The sequence below is a fragment of the Mustela erminea genome, chromosome 4 (assembly GCF_009829155.1).
Source record: "Mustela erminea isolate mMusErm1 chromosome 4, mMusErm1.Pri, whole genome shotgun sequence".
NCBI classification, from domain to species: domain Eukaryota; kingdom Metazoa; phylum Chordata; class Mammalia; order Carnivora; family Mustelidae; genus Mustela; species Mustela erminea.
Window position 1 is genome coordinate 11,870,346 of NC_045617.1, and position 19,988 is coordinate 11,890,333.

At 36.9% G+C, this 19,988-nt stretch overlaps 1 protein-coding gene across 5 annotated transcripts in view; it reads left to right on the forward strand.

Annotated features, from left to right (window-relative positions):
• TFB1M (transcription factor B1, mitochondrial) overlaps nucleotides 1-19,988 on the forward strand; it is a 71,769-nt gene that overhangs the window by 21,312 nt on the left and 30,469 nt on the right. For all 5 annotated transcript variants that reach the window (XR_004284751.1, XM_032338653.1, XM_032338654.1 and 2 more), the window contains one exon: nucleotides 13,413-13,532. Coding sequence is in view for 4 of the 5 variants with exons in the window: in XM_032338653.1 (XP_032194544.1) it covers nucleotides 13,413-13,532 (120 nt within the window). In the remaining variant the exon portion in view is untranslated. The remainder of the gene's footprint in view (nucleotides 1-13,412; nucleotides 13,533-19,988) is intronic.

Here is a 19,988-nt window from a genome sequence, read left to right on the forward strand (position 1 = left end):
GAAGAGGGTTGGTGTCTCCTTATGCAGTACATAGGTTTGGCCCAATCCCTTCCTTCAGCTGTGCCTTCTGCGCCTGCATTCCCATGGCAGGAATGTTCCAGATTCACTCTAGCAAATAATCCTACAAGGTAGGCAAGGGCAGTTTGTGAGCTGCAGAGGTTAAATGAGGGGATCTGCAGACCATTAAGTGTTTTTGAAAAAATTTTTCTTATGACCTACAAATACAGAAGAGGATCTGACATATTTGTGTGGCTTAATAAGAAGAATACCTTAGTCCCCACCAATTGGCGTTAGTGGTTATATTCCCAGCATCTTTGACACCCCCTTGTCTCCCCATTGTGATGGGATTGTATCTCCTGTTCTCCACCTGCCACTGAGGTAATCATACTGTGAATTCTGGACTTACTATTCCCTGCTTAGTTTATCCCATAGATTCCTAGCTGTATAATTAATATACTTTAGTTTTCTCCATTTTTGAACTTACGCAGATGGATTCATACAGCATGTATTTTTTTTATCCTGATTCGCTCAATGCTGCTCATAGCTATAGTTTATTTGTGTAGCTAGATACTACCCACTCTTCACCTAGCTCATAATTTGTCTGTCCCTTGCCATGTTTTGGAACCCCAAATTAGTTTCAGTGATTGTTATTACAAAGAAAATGGTCATGAAGATTTTTTATGTCACCTGGAGCACACAGGCAAGCTTTCCCTAGAGTATGAATCCAGGAGCAGCAGTGCTGGATCCGAAATTCTGCAGATCTTCACTTTCGCTAGATAATGCTAAACTGTTCTCTGAAGTCATTGTGCCTGTTTATATTCCCACCAAATATAAGTCCATTTTGCTCCACATCCTTGCCAGTACTTGCAGTTGCCGGACTTGTGCGTTTTGGTTCATCAGAGCTGAGTGTTATATCATTGTGGTTTTATTTTTGTTGTTTGCTGTTTTTTAAATCAAACTGAGCACTGTTTTGCATGTTTATTGACCTTTTACATAACCTCTTTTTTATTAATTGTTTGCCTTTTGTCTGTTTTCTGTTGGATTGCTTGTCTTTTTCTCATGATTTGGAGGAGTTCTAACATTTTTCCTACTCGTCTTTTATTAGTTTAATGTGTTGCAAATTTCTTCCACTCTTTGGCATGTTATGGTCTTTACAGTGTCTTTTGAAGAGCAGATGTTTGTTTTTTGTTTTTTGTTTTTTTTTTTTTTTTTTGCTTTTTAAAGATTTTATTTGTCTGATAGAGAGTGTGCAAGCAAGAGCAGTGGGTTGCGGCAGAGGGAGAAGTGAACTCAGCCCTTGGGCTGGAGGACCGACTGAGCCACCCAGGCACCCTGAAGAGCAGATGTTTTTAACTGTAAATTTTTGGTTAGTGCTTTTTGTGTCTTATTGAGGAACTCCCTTTATATCCTGTATCATGAAGATCTTCTTCTGTGTTATCTTTAGAAGTTTTATTTTTTTTACCTCTCACATTTACATCTATAAGCCACTGGGGATTGATTTTTGTGTGTGGTTGAAAAAGAAGCCAGTTTCACTGTTTTTAATATATGATCCTAATGAATCGAGCACCAGTTATTGGAAAGTCTTTTTCATTGATTTCTGTCAACACCTTTGATATAATGATAAAGCCTATATATGCACTGGTCTAACTGGAGACACTAAGAAGAAAGATTGTGTGAAAAATAGGAAACAGAAGGCCTAGCACAGAAGATACAGCAGGGAATCCTAAGAAGAACATTCAGTTCACATCAGAGCAGAGCAAGAATTTGGTAAATTACTTAAGTTTGCGTATACTGAGAGAATAGTTACATAAAGTTGGAGAGAATGTAGGATATAATTAGTGATAAATGAACAGAAAATTAAGTACAATAGGGATTGAAGCAAATAAAGTATATCACTATTAGAGGAATAAAAATATTATTGGGGAAAAAATCAGTTGTTTATTTTGGGAACTTAAGGAAAAAAGAGGGACCTATATAAAAATAATCACAAAACTTTACTGAGAATCTCGAAAGACCACTTGAGGCAAATCAAGAGAAATAGAGCCCTGGAAGAAAAAATGAGTATCATAAAGATGCTTCATTTTTTCCAAATTATGTTTTTTCAATAACATCCTGAAATATAGTGAAGTTCCCAGGATCATCTTGAGGAGTGGACCTGCAAGAGTGGATGAGAAATTTTGACAAAGAACATTAATGAAAGAAGGCTTATCTATCAGATATTAAAATGTATTTTAAAGCTCTAATAATTAGAAGCACTGTGACAAATTATGAGACAGAGTGGCTACATTCGGAGAACCAGATTGAGGGAAATGATTGGTTCGTACATTGGCAGAAACAAAAGGAAGAAAAAGATTATTTAACAAATGCTTGGATATTTGGTCAACTTCCATGAAACCATTTAATAATTCACCATATATAAAAAATGAACAAAAAATAAAAATAATTCACCATACATAAAAATTCCAGTTACTGGAGCCTGGTGGACACAGTGTCCAGCTAAGCTGTGAGCTAAGCTGCTGCCACCCACTAGAAGCTCAAGCAGCTCTGGAGACACTTGAGGTCAGGGGAGGGGGCGGGAGGATGGTGCTGGACACACCAACTGAGAAGGACTTTTAAAGCATCAGTTAGAAGCTACTAACTCAGAAAATCCAAGAATAGAGCTGCTTCGCCTAGAATTAAGCAGAAAATGGGAGAGAAATATAAAGCTATTAGTAGAAGAAGTAAAAAATTGAACATAAAGCTTGCTCAGTATGAACCACCTGAGGAGGGGAAGCATGCTGAATAGGATTCTTCTCAGTTGAAAAGACACTGAAAAGTGGTTTTGTATGACTTGAATAGTTTTGTATAATATATAATCTTTTATGAACAGGTGCCATACAACTCTCTTGATATATTGAATTTACCTGTATCATCACACTTTATTCAAAACACATCTACTGAGAAGCACTGATAATAACTCAGTATTAAAAAAAAACAAACCTCCAGTTACTGTGTCTTTAGATTCATTCCTCTCTTCTGCAGTGTCTAAGCTGTTGTACTTAATTTATTTTTCATTTCAGGTATTTTATTTTTACTTCTAGAAGTTCCATTTGAGTCTTATGTTTTCCTTTACCTCATTATGTTCATGCTTTCCTTGGCATCTTTGTGCATATGTATAATATTTATAATAGCTGTTTAAAGGTCTTTGACTATTAATTTCACTACCTCTGTTATTTCTGTACTATTTTACTGTTTGCTTTTTCCCCCTCCTCTTTCTATGGGTCCTATTTTTCTGCTTTTTTTTGTAAGCCTGGAAAATTTTGACAAGATACTAGATTTGTGAAGTTTTGTTTTGTTTTAACCTTCTTGAGGGCTTGGGTTGAGTGGTGGGTTTTACTCCGGCACATTGCTAAGTCACTTGCAGATTGGTTTGAAGGTTGCTTTTAAGCTTTGTTATGACAGGTTCTTAGGAGCCTTTAATCTGAGGCTAATTAAGTCCCAAGACTACGTTAAAACCTTTCAGAGGAATCCATCTAGTGCCCTGTGTACTTCAAGAGCTCTTCACTTGGCTGCTGGGAATGCAGACTGTTTCCAGCCGTCTGTGAGCTCCATTTGGTCCCACTTTCTGTTAGTACTTGCTCCAGCCTCCCAGCCTCCTGCTCTTACAGATCAATACTCAGCCAAAGACTTGAAAGGATCCCACTGAAAATCTCAGGAACGCCCTCTTTTCCATTGCCCCATCTTTCTCTCTCTCTCTCTCTGTTCCCGCATCCAGTAGTCTGCCTCACAAATTCTGGCTGCCTTGGCCTCCCAGAGCTCTGGCCTCTGTCCTCTCACATCGAGGAGACCTCTGGGCTCTGTTTATGCTCCTGCCTGTGCTGTAGCCGGAGTATAGGTTCCAGACTGCAAGCTGGGCAGTCATAAGGTTCACCTTGTTTTTTATTTGCCTGTGTGGCAATGACAACGATAAAAGCAACTATTACTTATGGAGTGCCTACTAACAGCCACTTTACATATGTTTTTGTATTTAAGCCTCAAAGTCACCTCATGAAATAGGTATTTTTTTTAATTGATGTTGACATACAATGTTACCTTAGTTTCAGGTGTAACATAGTGAATTCATGACTCTGTGCTTTATGCTGTTCCTCGCCCCCCCAATGTAACTACCGTCTCTCAGAATACAGCACTATTACAGTACCACTCACTATATTCCCTGTGCTGTACCTTTCATCCTTGTGACTTACTAACTTTTGATAGGAAAGAACACGGAGGTGGCTCAGTTGGTTAAGTGTCTTGACTCTTGATTTCAGATCATGATCTCAGAGTTGTGAGATTGCGCCCTGCATCCAGCTCCACACTGGGTGTGGAACCTGCTTAAGATTCTTGCTCTCGCTCTCCCTCGGCCCCTCCATCCTCCCACTCCCTCTCTTTAAAAACAAAACAAAAAAAAGCGAAGCTCAGGGATTTTAATTGTCAGTTTTGTTCATCTTTTCAAAGAACCAGCTCTTGGTTTCATTGATCATTTCTACTGTTTTATTAGACTCTGTTTCATTTACTTCTGATCTTCATTACTTTCTTCCTTCTGTTAGTTCTGGGCTTTGTTCTTTTTCTAGCTTCTTTAAGTGTAAAGGTTAAATATATGAGATTTTTCTTATTTCTTGATGTAGGCCTGTTTCTCTGTAAACTTTCCTTTTAGAACTGCTTTTGCTATATCCCAGACATCATGGGATGTTGTATTTCCATTTTCATTTGTCTCAAGGTATTTTTTAAAATTTTCCCTTTGATTTTTTTATTGACCCATTTGGGTGTTTAATAGTATGTTTTTTTAGCCTCCACAGGTTTGCATTTTTTCCGTTTTTGTTGTTGTTGTTGTTGTTTGTTTGTTTTTAAGATTCTATTTATTTGAGATAGCACAAACAGCAGTGGGAAGGAGCAGAGTGAGAGAGAGAATCTCAAGCAGATTCCTCCCTGACCATGGAGCCCAGTGTGGGGCTTGATCTCAGGACCCTGAGATCATGACCTCAGCCAAAATCAAGAGTCGGACCCTTAACCAACCGAGCCACCCCAGCACCCATCCAGTTTTGTTTTGTTTTTTGTTTTTTTAATTGTAGTTTATTTTTTTCTCTCCTATCAGTTCTGGTTAGAAACTGCTTGATAGGATTTCAGTCTTAAATTTATTGAGACTTATTTTGTGGATCAACAGATCTGTCTTGGAGGATGTGCTGTATGCACTTGAAAAGAATGTGTGTTCTATTGTTTTTAGATGGAATGTTCTGTGTGTATCTGTTAAAGTCCATTTGGTCTAATGCATCCTCTAAAGCCACTGTTTCCTTGTTGATTTTCTGTCTGGGTGAAATATCAATTGATATAAGAGAAGTATTAAAGTCCCCTACTATTATTGTATTACATTTTGTCCCTTTGTGTCTGTTAGTATATTAGTATAAGCGCTATGTTGGGTGCCTAGATATTTATAGTTGCTCAGCCTTCCTGGAATGGATCCCTTTATTACTAACACCCTTCTTTTCTTTTTTTAGTCTTTGTTTTAAAGTTCATTTTGTCCAATGTTAAGTACTGCTACACGACTTTTTTTCTTTCTCTTTCATTTGCATGGAATATCTTCTACTTCTTCACAGTAAGTCTGTTGTCTTTGGATCCAAAACAGTTCTCTTGTGGGCAACATATAAATGGGTCTTATTATCCTGTCTGCTTGTCACCTGGTGTCTTTTGACTGGAGAATTTAGTCCATTTACATTTAAAGTAATTATTGAAAGGTACGTACTTACTGTGATTTTATTCATTGTTTTCTGGTTTTCTGGTTCTCTCTTCTCTTGCCCTCTTCCTTCTGATTTGATAACTTTCCTCAGTGTTGATTTTCTGTTCCTTTTCTCTAGACTTTTTTGTGTATCTATTATTGGTTTTGTGGTTAAAGAGATTGATAAAAAACAACCTATGTACATAGTCATCTGTTTAAATTGGTGGTTGTGGGGCACCTGGGTGGCTCAGTGGGTTAAGCCTCTGCCTTAGGCTCAGGTCATGGTCTCAGGGTCCTGGGATCAAGCCTCACATCAGGCTTTCTGCTCAGCAGGGAGCCTGCTTCCCCCTCTCTGCCTGCCTCTCTGCCTACTTGTGATCTCTCTTCTGTGTCAGATGAATAAATAAAATCTTAAAAAAAAAATTTGGTGGTTGCTCAAGTTTGAACATATTCTAAAAGTGTTACTATTTTATGGGCAGGGGGCTGCCCATGTTCTATGTATTTGATGTCATATTTTACATCTTTTTATGTTGTGTATTCCTAATTATTATAGATATAGTTGATTTGACTACTTCTGTCTTAACCTTCATACTAGCTTTATAAGGGTTTGATCTACTACCATCAATGCATATTTACTTTACTAGTGAAATTTTTTCTTTTATGATTTTGTTCTAGTTTTGGGTATTTTCTTTTCTGCTTAAAGAATTCTCTTTAACATTTCTTACAAGACTGGTTTAGTGGTGATAAACTCCTCTAACTTTTGTTTGTTTGGGAAACTCTTTATCTCACCTTCAATTCTGAAAGATAGTCTTTCTTGCTGGGTGAGATTCTTGGTTATAGGATTTTTTGTTTTTGTTTTTGTTTTTCCTTTTAGCATTTTAAACATACGTCTTCTGGCCTCAGATTTTCTGCTGAAAAATCAGCTCTTAACAGATGTTTCCTTGTGCATAACTAGTTGCTTTTCTTTCTCTGCTTTTAAGATTCTCTTTGTCTTCAGTTTTTGAGATTGTAATAATGTATCTCCATGTGTACCTCTTGGGTTCATCTTGTTCAAGGATATCTGTGCTTCCTAGACCTGGATATCTGTTTTCTTTCCCAGATTAGGTAATCTTTCAGTTATTATTTCCTAAAATTAACTTTTCTTCCTCTTTTGCTCTCTTTTTTTGTGGTATCCCCTATGATATAAATGTTAGTGTGCTTGATGTTGTCCCAGACGTCTCTTACCCTGTCCTCATTTTTTTCATTCTTTTTTCTTTCTGCTTTTTAACTTGAATGATTTCTATTACCCTGTCCTCCAGAACACTGATCTGTTCTTTTGCATCCTCTAATATGCTGTTGATTCCCTCTGTTGTATTTTTCATTTTGGTTATTGTATTCTTCAGCTCTGATTTGTTCTTTTTTTATATTTTCTATCTCTTTGTTGAAATCCCCTCTGAGTTCATCCACTCCTCTCCCAAGTTTGATGTGCATCGGTATAACCATTATTTTGAACTCTTAATTTAGGTAGATTGCTTATCTCTTTTTCATTTAGTTCTTTTCTGAGATTTTGTCTTGTCCTTTGTTTGGAACTTATTCCTCTTTCTGCTCATTTTGTCTGTGTTTGTTTCTATATTAGGTAGGTCAACTATAACTCCTGGCATTGAAGGTAGTGGCCTTATATGGAAGGTGTGCTCTGGGGCCTAGAAATGCGAACCATTCACCAGAACCAGGTGCTATAAGGGTGCCCCCTGTGTTGGCTGTGTGCACCCTTCTGCTGTTACTGGCCCCTGAGTCCAGCAGGTGCACTGGTGTGCAGGAGTGCCCTCTCCCCTTTTTCCCAGCAGGAGTTTTTAGGGGCAGCAGTCTCCACTGAGGCTATCTGCTCGGTGTGTAGACAGGAGCCAAGGAATGCCTGTTAGGAAGGCAGTGTGGCAAGGCAGGTCTGCAGGGGGAACTCCGGGTTAGGGCAAGCAGTGCTAGCTAGGTATATGAATAGTATCAGACTGGTGCCTACCAGCATCAGATGTCTAGGCTGAAGGTTGGCAAGAATAGTGCCTGCCAGCATTTCTGTTCTTGGATAAAGTTCTTACAGAACCCTGCCCCTTTGGCATGCTCCCTAAAACCACTCTGTAAATTTCCTTTATGTATGGCCCAGGCACTTTTCAAACTGCTGCCTCTGCGGTGGGTCTCAGAGCAAGTGAGATGGTGTGTGGTCCCTTTAAGTGTGGAGTCCAGTTTCCTCTAACTCTCCAGTTCTCTGGAAGTAAACCCAGCTGATTTTTCAAAAACAGGTTACGGGAGCTTATCTTCCTGTGCAGATTCCCCAGGGCGGGGGGTGGGGTGTCCGGTGTGGGGCTGTAACCTCTCACTTTTCAGGGAGGACCTTTGCACCTGTGAAATCCCCTCCCACTTGGGGGTCTGAGTTCCAGGGCTTGGTTTCTGACCTGACCACATCTTTGTCCTTTTCCCTTCTTGTTGTGGCTTTGTCTTCATACTTACAGCTATCTAAGAGCTGTTCTGAAAGTTTTCAGGTCATTCTTCGGGAGAGTTCCTCCGTATGTAGCTGCAGCTGTTGTGTGTGCATGGGAGGAGGTATGCTCAGGGTCCTCCTACTTAGCCAGACTCTTACCTCCTGCCTGTCTGCAAATACTTTTGGTTGTCACACCTGAGGGGTGCTTTTGGTGTCTAGTGGATTAAGGATAGGGATGCTGGTAAACATCCTTCAGTACACGAGATAGCCCCTGACAGCACAAAAATACTCCACATTTACCAGCCCAAAATGTCAGTAATGCCAAGGATAAGAAACTTTGCTTTAGAGTATTTAGCCATAAAATCTTTTTCTTAGTAGTCTTAGAATTTTCCATCACATGGGGTGCCTGGGTTGCTCAGTTGTTAGCATCTGCCTTCGGCTCAGGTCATGATCCCAGGGTACTGGGATGGAGCCCCGCATCAGGCTCCCTGCTCGGCAGGAAGTCTGCTTCTCCCTCTCCCACTCCCCTGCTTGCGTTCCCTCTCTCGCTGTGTCTCTCTCTGTCAAGTAAATAAAATTTAAAAAAAAAAAATTTCCATCGTAACAATGTAGGACCCTTTTATGTTTGTTAGGATGCTGTATCACCACCACTTTCCCAGGGTCAGTGTCATTTCCCGCTCATGAATCTACTGTCTTCTGTATGTTTGAGTTGAGCCCATGTTAGTTTTCTTTGTTATTTTCTCAGCCTTTTGATTTGTCCTTGGACTTTTATTTTCTCAGATTACATAATTATTATGGTATTTCTATTCTTGAGTAACACAATTGAGATGCAAAACACTATGTAGTCTAATTCTTTTGGGGGAAAATGCAAAGGAACAGGCTGAAGAGGTGGAGTAATATTTTCAGTAACTCAGAATGTCAGTTGTGGTTATTAATAATAGTGTTGCTTCAACTCCACCATATGCAGTTATTTTTCTTTAACCAAAAAAAAAAATGATTTTAGTTAAATTCTAGTATGAATATTGAGAAGAGTTTATATTGAGTGTATATTTATGGAATGCTTTAGAAGTTAACACTGGTCCTCCGACCAGTTTTCATATTTTGCAAGTAAAAGTTTCAACAGGATAATATATAGTAGCATTTTCTTACATAACCTTTGTTTACTCTTGACACTTAACGTATTTGTAATTTTACATTCCACAGATAGCATTCTTAAACATGCACTTTGCTTGGCTTTGTGAGTTATAGAACAGAAGTAAATGAACACGATCTTCTTCCGTTCTCTCTAGGTCTGCAGGGTCTAAATAGAAGAATTCAGCTCACACACACTAAAGAACATATAGACGGTATAAAGTTACAGCTCATAAAATAGAATCACAGTGTGTAGCAGAAAATGAGACCTTAACAAATCTCATCTAACCTCATTTTATAGATGATGAAACTAAGGCTCAGAGTAGTTTAATGTCTTCCAGAAGGTCATGGAGCTAGTTACAGGGAAAGCTGAACTTGAAAACAGGTCATAGGTTTTCTGCTGAAGTCATGATGTTCAAGTTCTTGAGGTGACTGGACCTTTGGTGTTTTCGTTCTGGGTCCAGGATTAGCCTGTTCATGTCCTCCCATCTTCAGTGGACCTTGGCTATTTAATGGTCACATCTGTAGCAGGGATGGGGGGAGTCACCTTGCCAGTAATTTATATAGTTTTCATTGTCCCTGATATTGGGCTGTGTGTCTTCTCAAGAATAAGCCTAATTTTTCTACTTTTAGTTAAAATCATTTTAGAATAAGAAGGATGAAAATAACACTGTCCTTGTGGAGTCTTTGACCCTTTGTTTTTCTTATACTCGGTCAGAATGCTTTTAAAATCTCAAGGGTTAGAGGTTTCCTTTTACTGAAAAATTAACTGGTTTGGTATCCTGGCCTTTTGTTGTTTGTTAAAATCCTCTATCTTGTCATGGAGTTTGAATTTTCATAGCTTTACATATGCCCTAACTATCACAAATATTAACTCATGTTTGAATGGTTGATTGACCGTTTAATTCTTGTGTTAGTTTTTAATGAAGTTTTCCACAGAGCTTTTTGCTCTGTGGCTTGAACTATTCTACAATGAGTTCAGGATGGGTATGTGTGTGCTGCTTTCATCTAAATTCCGTTATATGTTTCACACATTTCATCTCCACAGCCTGGGTGTATTTGCTGCAGAGCTTGGATGGGTCAAGCTTCTCTGGCAGGAATGGTCACCAGCACTCAAAGTGAAATTGTGTCCAAAGTGTTTACCCTGCATTGCCTCCCGTGTTTGCTTTTGGGTTAAAGTGGTTTTAAAATTTCACTGAATTCATCAGTGAAAACACCTTTGAGATGTAAAGTAGAATACTGAAAGAGAATTCAGCATGAAATAATAATTTTCAAGTGCAGACTTTTTTTGATTTTTATTTTAATTTTGTGATTATGTTCATGCGGGTTTTAGTTGTACACAACTGCTTTGAAGTATGCCGGTTGTACAATGCACTTTGAATTTTTTACTTTCATGCCAGTGGTACAGTTAAGCTCCAAAAAAAATTTATGTAGAGCTAGAAATATTTTTTAGCATTTGATCCATAAGTTTATTCTTTAAATATGTTTCCAGTGTTTGTCTTTGTTTTTATTTTTGTTTGGGAATATATATGTTTCTTGGTTTTACACTTTAGTAAAAAGGAATTTACTCTGTCATTTATACTAAAGCAATCACTTGTCCTGTACTCAGCCTCCCAATAATTTTAGATGTCTAAATATAGACAAGAGCCAGGTAATTTGAAAAGAGAGATGATGGGCGCCTGGGTGGCTCAGTGGGTTAAGCCGCTGCCTTCGACTCAGGTCATGATCTCAGGGTCCTGGGATCGAGTCCCGCATCGGGCTCTCTGCTCGGCAGGGAGCCTGCTTCCTCCTCTCTCTCTGCCTGCCTCTCTGCCTACTTGTGTTCTCTCTCTGTCAAATAAATAAATAAAATCTTTAAAAAAAAAAAAAAAGAGAGATGAGATGGAGAAATGGCTTCTGAGTAGCAAAATAAATGTACAAAATCTACAGCTTTGCCTATAGGAAATTTTCTGAGCATCGCAGTTTAAAACCTATCTTTTTAATCTTACTTAAGGCAAAGCTCTTACAAGCCAAATTATGTGGTGTATAATGTTTATAATGTTGACCCTGTATCATTTATAAAAGGTTTAGAATACCCAGTGAATTCTAAGAACACAAGAGAAGCAGGATACATTTTTTTTAAGAAATCAGTGCATCTAATTTTTTAATCCAATTCTAACATATTGCCATATTTTTGTCTTTTTTAAGAAATAAAATATAGTAGATATGCGTGGTACCCCCTTCTGTCCCCTTTCTTTCTCTCCTATGAGTGTACTCTTAAAATTGATACTCATCATTCCCATGCATTGATAGATAAATGCACACACACAGAGGAAGCCATAAGAAATAATGTTTTGAAGTTTTTATATAAATGAAATCATGGTCTACATATTTTCTGCCACTTCATCATTTTCTATTTGGGTATCTATGTTAATAACACCATTTACTTATTCCTGTTGATGGCCTTTATGTTTTCTACCTTTTTGGAAACTGTGCATGCGCAATGTTGTGGTGATCGTTCTTACACAGTATTTTCTTGTGTAGGTATATAAACTGTTCCCTAGAATATATTCCTAAAGGTAGATTTAAAGTTATGACAGTGCACTCAACTTCAGCTTTCCTGTGTGTCTTGCCAAGTTGTAGTCCAAAGTGCTTGTACCCGTCGCCCTTCTTACTAGCGGTCAATGGGAGTTCCTCTGGCTCCAGATCATTCACCAGTTCTAGGTTCTGCCAGGTTCTTTTTTATTGTGTAAATTTTGTTCATTTCACAGATATGAGATTATCTCATTAGAGTTTAAATTTGCATGTCCCTAATTTGTAACGGGGTTGGGGATAGTGTATGGTTATGGGTCATTTGGGTGCTTTTATCCTATTTCTTACCAGATTTTCTATTGTTTATTTTTTGGCAATTAACGTGTAGGGGTTTCTTCCATGTTCTGAACACTAATCCTTTGTCAGATAGGAGTTTCAAATACCTTCTCTCAGTCTGTGACATACGTTTGTACTATTTTTTTTAATATAGACATTTTAAATTTTAATAGAGCAAAAGTATCGGTCTCTTATGGCTTCCACTTTTGCATATTTTCAGAAATTTTGCCCTACTGTAGGGTCATAAATACTTTATAAAAAAATTTTAAAGTTTTGCTTTTTACTTGTTGTTAATTCACTTGGAATTTATTTTTGGTTATGGTATGAGATAGGGAGTTATTCCTGCTATAGATAGACCTATTCAGTACCAGTATCTCTTACCGAGTGGTCCATCCTTTTCCTGTTAGTGTTGTTACATCACATCTGTCACACAGCAAATATCCATATGCGCTTGGGTCTGTTTTTAAGGCTTTTGTTCGGTTGGTGTGTTTGTGCCAGTAGCAATACTGTACTGCCTTACTTTGGATACCTCCCATGGTGAGTCGGCCTCAGCCCTTCCTCATGCTGTTGATGCTCTTCGGGAGCTTCCTGGCTATTCCAGGCCCTTGGCTTTTCCATATGAAATTCTGTGGAATTTAAAGGTCTTAAAAGAAATCCTTTCAAGATTTTGGTTGAAATTGCATTGCATTTATGAGTTAATTTAGCTATTTGTGATTTTGAAATTGAAGTGTTTGTGTTCTTAAAAGAATGAATTCCTGGTTTATGCAAAAATCAGTTCTCCAAGAACTGATTGAATATTCAAAGTTTTATTACATTTAAATGAAGAAAAGTGCACCATTGAAAAGGTTCCTTCATAGATTTTTGGTAATTCATAAAATGAAATACACATCTTTAGTTCTTAATTGTGCTTGCTAATTTCTTCTCTCATCAAATATGTATTGATCACTTGTTTCATATAGGACCTTCTCCAGAATATAACAGGGGTTTAAAATCCCCAACATCCAGTGGTAGGGAAGTTTTCTTATTTGGTTTCTGAGTACATTATATAGGATATAATTCACACCTCTTAAGTGTACTTCAGTTGATATTGGAGGAAAATGTTCTCCGTGCTGTTTCTGTATCATGTATCAGAAAGCCTGTGCTTTTAAAGTTTATCTCAAAACTCCACCTAGTGTCCATAGATAATAGAATATTAGGTGCATTCTATCTGATCAGACTGGATTAATTGCCAAAATTCCTTTTCTCCTTCTGTAGAGACTGACAGCCAATACAGGAAGCAAACAGCGTAGCCGCCTTTCTATTATGGCGCAGTACCTCTGCAATGTTCAGCACATCTTCACAATTCCAGGTCAGGCTTTTGTCCCTAAACCAGAGGTAAGTTTCTGTTTATTTGTAAATCTTTGTTCATCTGGTGATGAGTCCTAGGAAATTATCTCTAGAATTTGATTTTCATTTATATGCAAACTATACTTTTTATCTCTCCAGAGCAAGAAAAATCACAATATGTGAATAGTTCTTGTCCTAATTTTTTTCCTCTTAATAGTGACCAAATGTCTAGCTAGGTTTATTCCTGTTGCCTGGTGGTGATAACATTATCACCTGTACTCTTCAAAGTTTTCCAGTATGGAAGATAAATTATATGGTCACCTAATCCTCAAAAAGAGAAATCAGTATTTGTTCTGTGATTTCTTAATAGACCTCTAAATCAAGTTACATCAAACATTTTTTATTGTGAATTTTTTTCCACCTTTTTAATCAATTTAACATCCAGTGTTACATTAGTTTCGGGTGTGCAACATATTGATACAGCAGTTTTATACATTACTCAATGCTCACACCTTAAGTGTGGTCACTGTCATCATACAATGTTAATACAGTATTCAATATGTAATATATAATATATAATATATAATATATGTATAATTACAATATTATGTAAATTATATAACATATTATATATATAATTTATTTCCTATATTGTAGTTTTCGTCTTTATGACTTATTTTGTAATTAGAAGTTTATACCTCTTAATGTTACTTATTTTACCCATTTTCCCATCTACTTTTCCTCTGGCAACCACTAGTTTGTTCTCTAGTTAAGTCTGATTTTATGTTTATTCATTTCTTTGTGTCTTGTTTGGTCGTTTGTTTTGTTTTTTAGATTCCATTTATAATTGAAATCATGGTATTTGTCTTTCTCTGATATATTTCACTTAGCATATACACTCTAGGTCCATCCATGTTATTGCAGAAGGCAAGATCTCATTCATTTTTTATGGCTGAGTAATATTCCTCTGTGTGTGTGTGTGTGTGTGTGTGTGTGTGTGTGAGAGAGAGAGAGAGAGAGAGATACATACATCCCACGTTGTCTTTATCCATTGATCTATAAATGAACACTTAGATTGCTTCCATATCTTGACTCTTGTAAATAATGCTGCTATAAATAGGGGTGCATATATGTTTTCAAATTAGTTTTTTTGTGTGTTTTGGGGGTAAATACCCAGTAGTAGGATTACTGAATCATATGGTATTCCTATTTTTAATTTTTTGAGAAACATCCAGAGTGCTTTCCACAGTGGTTGGTCAATTTACATTTCCACCAACAGTGCACAAGGGTTCCTTATTCTCCATCTCCTTACCGATATTTGTTATTACATGTCTTTTTGATTCTACCCATTTCAGTAGGTTGCCTTTTTGTTTCATTGATGGTTTCCTTTGCTGTGCAAAAGCTTTTTATTTTGGTATAGTCCCAATAGTTTATTTTTGCTTTTGTTTCCATTTGCCTCTGGAGACATAGCCAGAAACATATTGCTATGGTGATGTCAGAGAGATTATTTGCCTATGTTATCTTCTAGGAGTTTTTGGTTTTGGTCTCACATTTAGGTCTTTAATCCATTTTAAGTTTGTTTTTGTATTTGAGTTGTTGAGTTTAATTCTTTAGCATGTAGCTGTCTGGTTTTTCCAGCACCATTTACTGAAGAGTCTTCTCCCCATTGTATGTTCTTGCCTCCTTTGTCAAAGATTAGTTGAATGTATAGTGGTGGGTTTATTTCTTGGCTCTCTGTACTGTTCTCTTAACCTACGTATCTGTTTTTGTGCCAGTACCATGTTTTGATTGTTGTAGCTTTGTAGTATACCTTGAAATCGGGGATTATGATACCTCCAGCTTTATTCTTCTTTCTCAAGATTGCCCTGGCTATTGGGGTCTTTTGTGGGTCCATACAAATTTTAGTATTAATTATTCTAGTTCTATGAAATAGTGCTGGTATTTTGATAGGGATTGCATTGAATCTGTAGATTGCTTTGGGTAGTATGGACATTTTAACAATGTTGGTTCTTCCAATCCGTGAACATAGACTCTCTATTTGTGTCCTCTTCAATTTCTTTCATGAGTGTTTCATAGTTTTCAGAATACAGGTGTTCACCTCCTTGTTAAGCTTATTCCTAGGTATGTTATTCTCTTTGGTGTTTCTTGATTTCTTTCTGCTACTGTGGTATTAGTATATAGAAATGCAGTATATTTCTATATATTAATTTTGTATCCACTACTTTACTGAATTCATTTATCAGTTCTGATAGTTTTTTGGTGCAACCTTTAGGTTTTTCCATATATAATATCATGACATCTGCAAATAGTGACAGTTTTACTTCTTCCATACCATTTTGGATACTTTTTATTTCTTTTACTTGTCTGATTATTACACCTAGGATTTCCAGGACTATGTTGAATAAAAGAGATGAGAGTGGACATCCTCGTGTTCCTGATCTTAGAGAAAAAGCTCTGTTTTTCACCATGATGTTAGCTGTGAGTTTTTCATATATGACCTTTATTATGTTGAGGTATGTTCCCTCTAAACTCACTTAGTTGAGACTTTTTACCATGAATGGATGTATTTTGTCAAGTGCTTTTTCCACATTTATTGGGATGATCATATGGTTTGTATCCTATAGCTTATTAACATGCTGTATTGTACTGACTTGCAAATATTGACTACCCTTGCCATTTCTGGAATAAGTCCTACTTGATTCATGTGAATTTTTTCAAATGTATTGTTGAATTTGGTTTGCTAATACTTTGTGAGGATTTTTACATCTTTGTTCATCAGAGATATTAGCTTATTGTTTTCTTTTTTTGTAGTGTCTTCAACTGCTTTTGGTATCACAGTAACATTGGCTTTGTAGAATGAATGTGGAAGTTTTCGTTCCTCTTCTGTTTTTTGGAATGATTTAAGAAAACTAAGTATTAACTCTTCTTGAAATGTTTGGTAGAGTTCATTCACTTGTAGAGACATCTGGTCCTGGACTTTTGTTCATTGTTGAGTTTTTTTTATTACTGCTTTAATTGTGATAGGTCTGTTATCTCTGTGTTATGTGTCTGTCCAAATTTTCTGTATCTTCCTGATTCAGTTGTGGAAGAGTGTTTGTTCTCTTAGAATTTGTCCACTCCTTCTAAGTTGCCCAATTTTTTGGCATATAGTTTTCCATAATAATCTCTTATAATTCTTTGTAGTTCTGTGGTATTTTTTTCTCCATTTCTGATTTTATCTGAGTTTTGTTTTTTGTTTTTTTTTTTTTTTTGATGAATCTGGCTAAAAGTTTATCAGTTTTATCTTTTCAGAGTATTAGCTCTTATTTTTGTTGATCTCTTCTGAATTTTTTTAAGCCTCTACTTTAATTTCTGCTCTAATTTTTATTCTATCCTTCCTTCTAGCTCTCAGTTTTGTTTGTTCTACTTTTTCCGTTTTAGGTGTATGGTTAGTTTGGGTTTTTTGAAATTTTTCTTGTTTCTTGAGGTAGGCCTGCGTTGCTATAAGCCACTCTTAGTACTGCTTTTGTTGCATCCCCAGGATTTTGAACTGTTGGTTGACTCAGTCATTGTTTCATAGGATGTTGTTTAGCCTCCATATATCTGTGTTCTTTCCACATATTTTACTATAATTGAATTCTAGTTTTATACTGTTGTGGTCAAAAAAGATGCACATTATGATTTCACTCTTAAACTTAACTGGAATTTGTTTTGTGGCCCAACATATGATCTGTCTTGAAGAATGTTTTATGTGTCCTTGAAAATAATGTGTATTCTGCTGTTTGGGGATGGAATTCTTGGATGGAATATACCTGTAAGGTTCTCTGGTCTATTGTGTTGTTCAAGGCACCATTTCCTTGTTGATTTTCTGTCTGGATGATCTATCCATTTATGGACGTCAGGTGTAAAAATCTCTTGCTATTACAGTGTTAAAGTCAGTTTCTCCCTTTTTGTTTATTAATAATTGCTGTATGTGTTTGGCTGCTCCTATTTTGGATGCATAATTATTTACAGTTGATATCCTCTTGTTGGATTTTTCCATTTATCTTTATGTAGTGCCCTTCTTTGTCTTTGGTTACAGTCTTTGTTTTAGAAAGTCTTTTTTGTCTAATATAAGTATTGCTACCCTGACACGTTTTTCTTTCACTTCCATTTGAATGGTGTATGGTTTTATTGCCCTTTACCTTCAGTCTGTATGTGTCTTTAAATCTTTTTTTTTTTTTAAGATTTTATTTATTTATTTGACAGATAGAGATCACAAGTAGGCAGAGAGGCAGGCAGAGAGAGAGAGAGAAGCAGGCTCCCTGCCGAGCAGAGAGCCCTATGTGGGGCTCTATCCCAGGACCCTGGGATCATGACCAGAGCCAAAGGCAGAGGCTTTAACCCACTGAGCCACCCAGGCGCCCCTGTATGTGTCTTTAGATCTGAAGTGAGTCTCTTATAGGCAACATATAATTGGATCTTGTTGTTTTTTTATAATCCATTCAGTCACCCTATGTCTTTTAACTAGAGGATTTAGTCCATATACATTTAAAGTAATTATTGATAGGTATGTATTTATTGCCATTTTGTTCATTGTTTTTCAGTTTTTATAGTTCTCTATTCCTTTCTTCTTATCTTGCTCTCTTCCCTTGTGGTTTGATGGCTTTCTTCAGTATTATGTTTGGATTTCTTTCCTTTATTTTTTGGGTATTTATTACAGGTTTTGATTTTTGGTTACTAACAGACTTGTATATATCACCTATTGTATAGAGGTCTGTATTAAGTTGATGTCTTAGGGTTGAACACATTCTAAAAGCACTAAATTTTTATTTCCCCTCCATATTTTATGTATATGATATCATATTTTACATCTTTTTATTTTGTAAAAAGCGAAATCCCTTGGCTGACTTTTGTAGATACAATTGATTTTACTACTTTTGTGTTTTAACCTCCATACTGGCTTAATAAGTAATATATATTTTTAAAGATTTTATTTCTTTACATGACAGAGGGAGAGAGATCATAAATAGGCAGAGATGCGGGCAGAGAGAGAGGGGGAAGCAGGCTCCTGGCTGAGCAGAGAGCCCAATGTGGGACTCAATCCCAGGCCCCTGAGATCATGACCTAAGCCAAAGGCAGAGGCTTAACTTACTGAGCCACCCAGGTGCCCCATAAATGATTTAATCTACTGGATTTATCAGAAGTTTGCTTTCATCTCTGAAGGCTTTTTCTTTCATAATTTTCTTCTACTTATGACCTTTTCTTTCCACTCAAGTCCCTTTTAACACTTCAAGTCTTTTTCAGTTTGCTTTCATCTCTGAAGGCTTTTTCTTTCATAATTTTCTTCTACTTATGACCTTTTCTTTCCACTCAAGTCCCTTTTAATACTTCAAGTCTTTTTCAAGTGATGATCTCCTTTAATATTTGTTTGTCTAGGAAACTCTTTATCTAACCTTCAATTCTGAATAATAACCCTGCTGAGTAGAGTATTCCTGATTGCCTGGGTTTTTTGGAGGTTTGGGGTGTTGTTGTTGTTGTTGTTGTTGTTGTTTTTCCTTTCAACACTTTGAAGGTATCATGCCCCTCCCTCTGGCCTGCAAAGTTTTTGCTGAAAAATCAGCTGATAGCTTTATGGGGTTTCCCTTGTATGTAACTTTTTTTTTTTTTTCCAAATGCTACTTTTAACATTCTCTATTATTACTTTTTTACATTTTAATTATTTTGTGCCTTGGTGTGGACCTTCTTGGGTTAGTCTTGTTAGGGGCTTTCTGCTGTCTGATTTGGATACCTCCTTTCCCAGATTAGGGAAGGCTTCAGCTCTTACTTCTTCGCAAACAAGTTTACTTCCTTTTTATATTTTCTCCTCCTAGCATCTTTATAATGCAAATGTTATTACACTTGATGTTACTGAGATCTCTTTACCTATTCTCATTTTTTGCTCCTTTTTCTTTCTGCTGTTCAGCTTGATTGCTTTCCATTACTGTTTTCTGGATCACTGATCCACTCTTCTGCCTCCCCTAATCCTCTACTGATTCCCTCTGTTGTGTCTTTTTATTTCAGTTACTGAATTCTCCATCTCTGACTGGTTCTGTTTTGTATTTTCTCTCTCTTTGATGCAGTTCTTAGTGGATTCACCCATTTTTTTCCCTCAACTCCAATATCTTTATGAGCATTCCTCTTATTTTTTATCAGGCATTTCACTTATCCTCATTTCATTTAGCTCTTCTGTTGTGATTTCATCCTGTTCTTTCATTTGGGACATATTCCTATCTCTTCATTTTTGTCTAGCTTTCTGTTTTGTTTCTTTTGTTGTTGTTGTTGGGTTTTTTTTGTCATTTTTTTGTTTTTGTTTTTTTTGAGTAGGGAGGGTCAGCCAAGTCTTCTGGTCTTGAAGGTCATGGCCTAGTGTAGGAGAAGTCCTATGGTGCCCTGGTCACAAGAAGCAGGTGCTCCAGGGAGGTCTCCTGTACAGACTGCATGGGCCCTACTGTTGTGACTGAGCCACACTTGTCTTCAGCCCAGTCAGCTGCAGTGATCCACTTT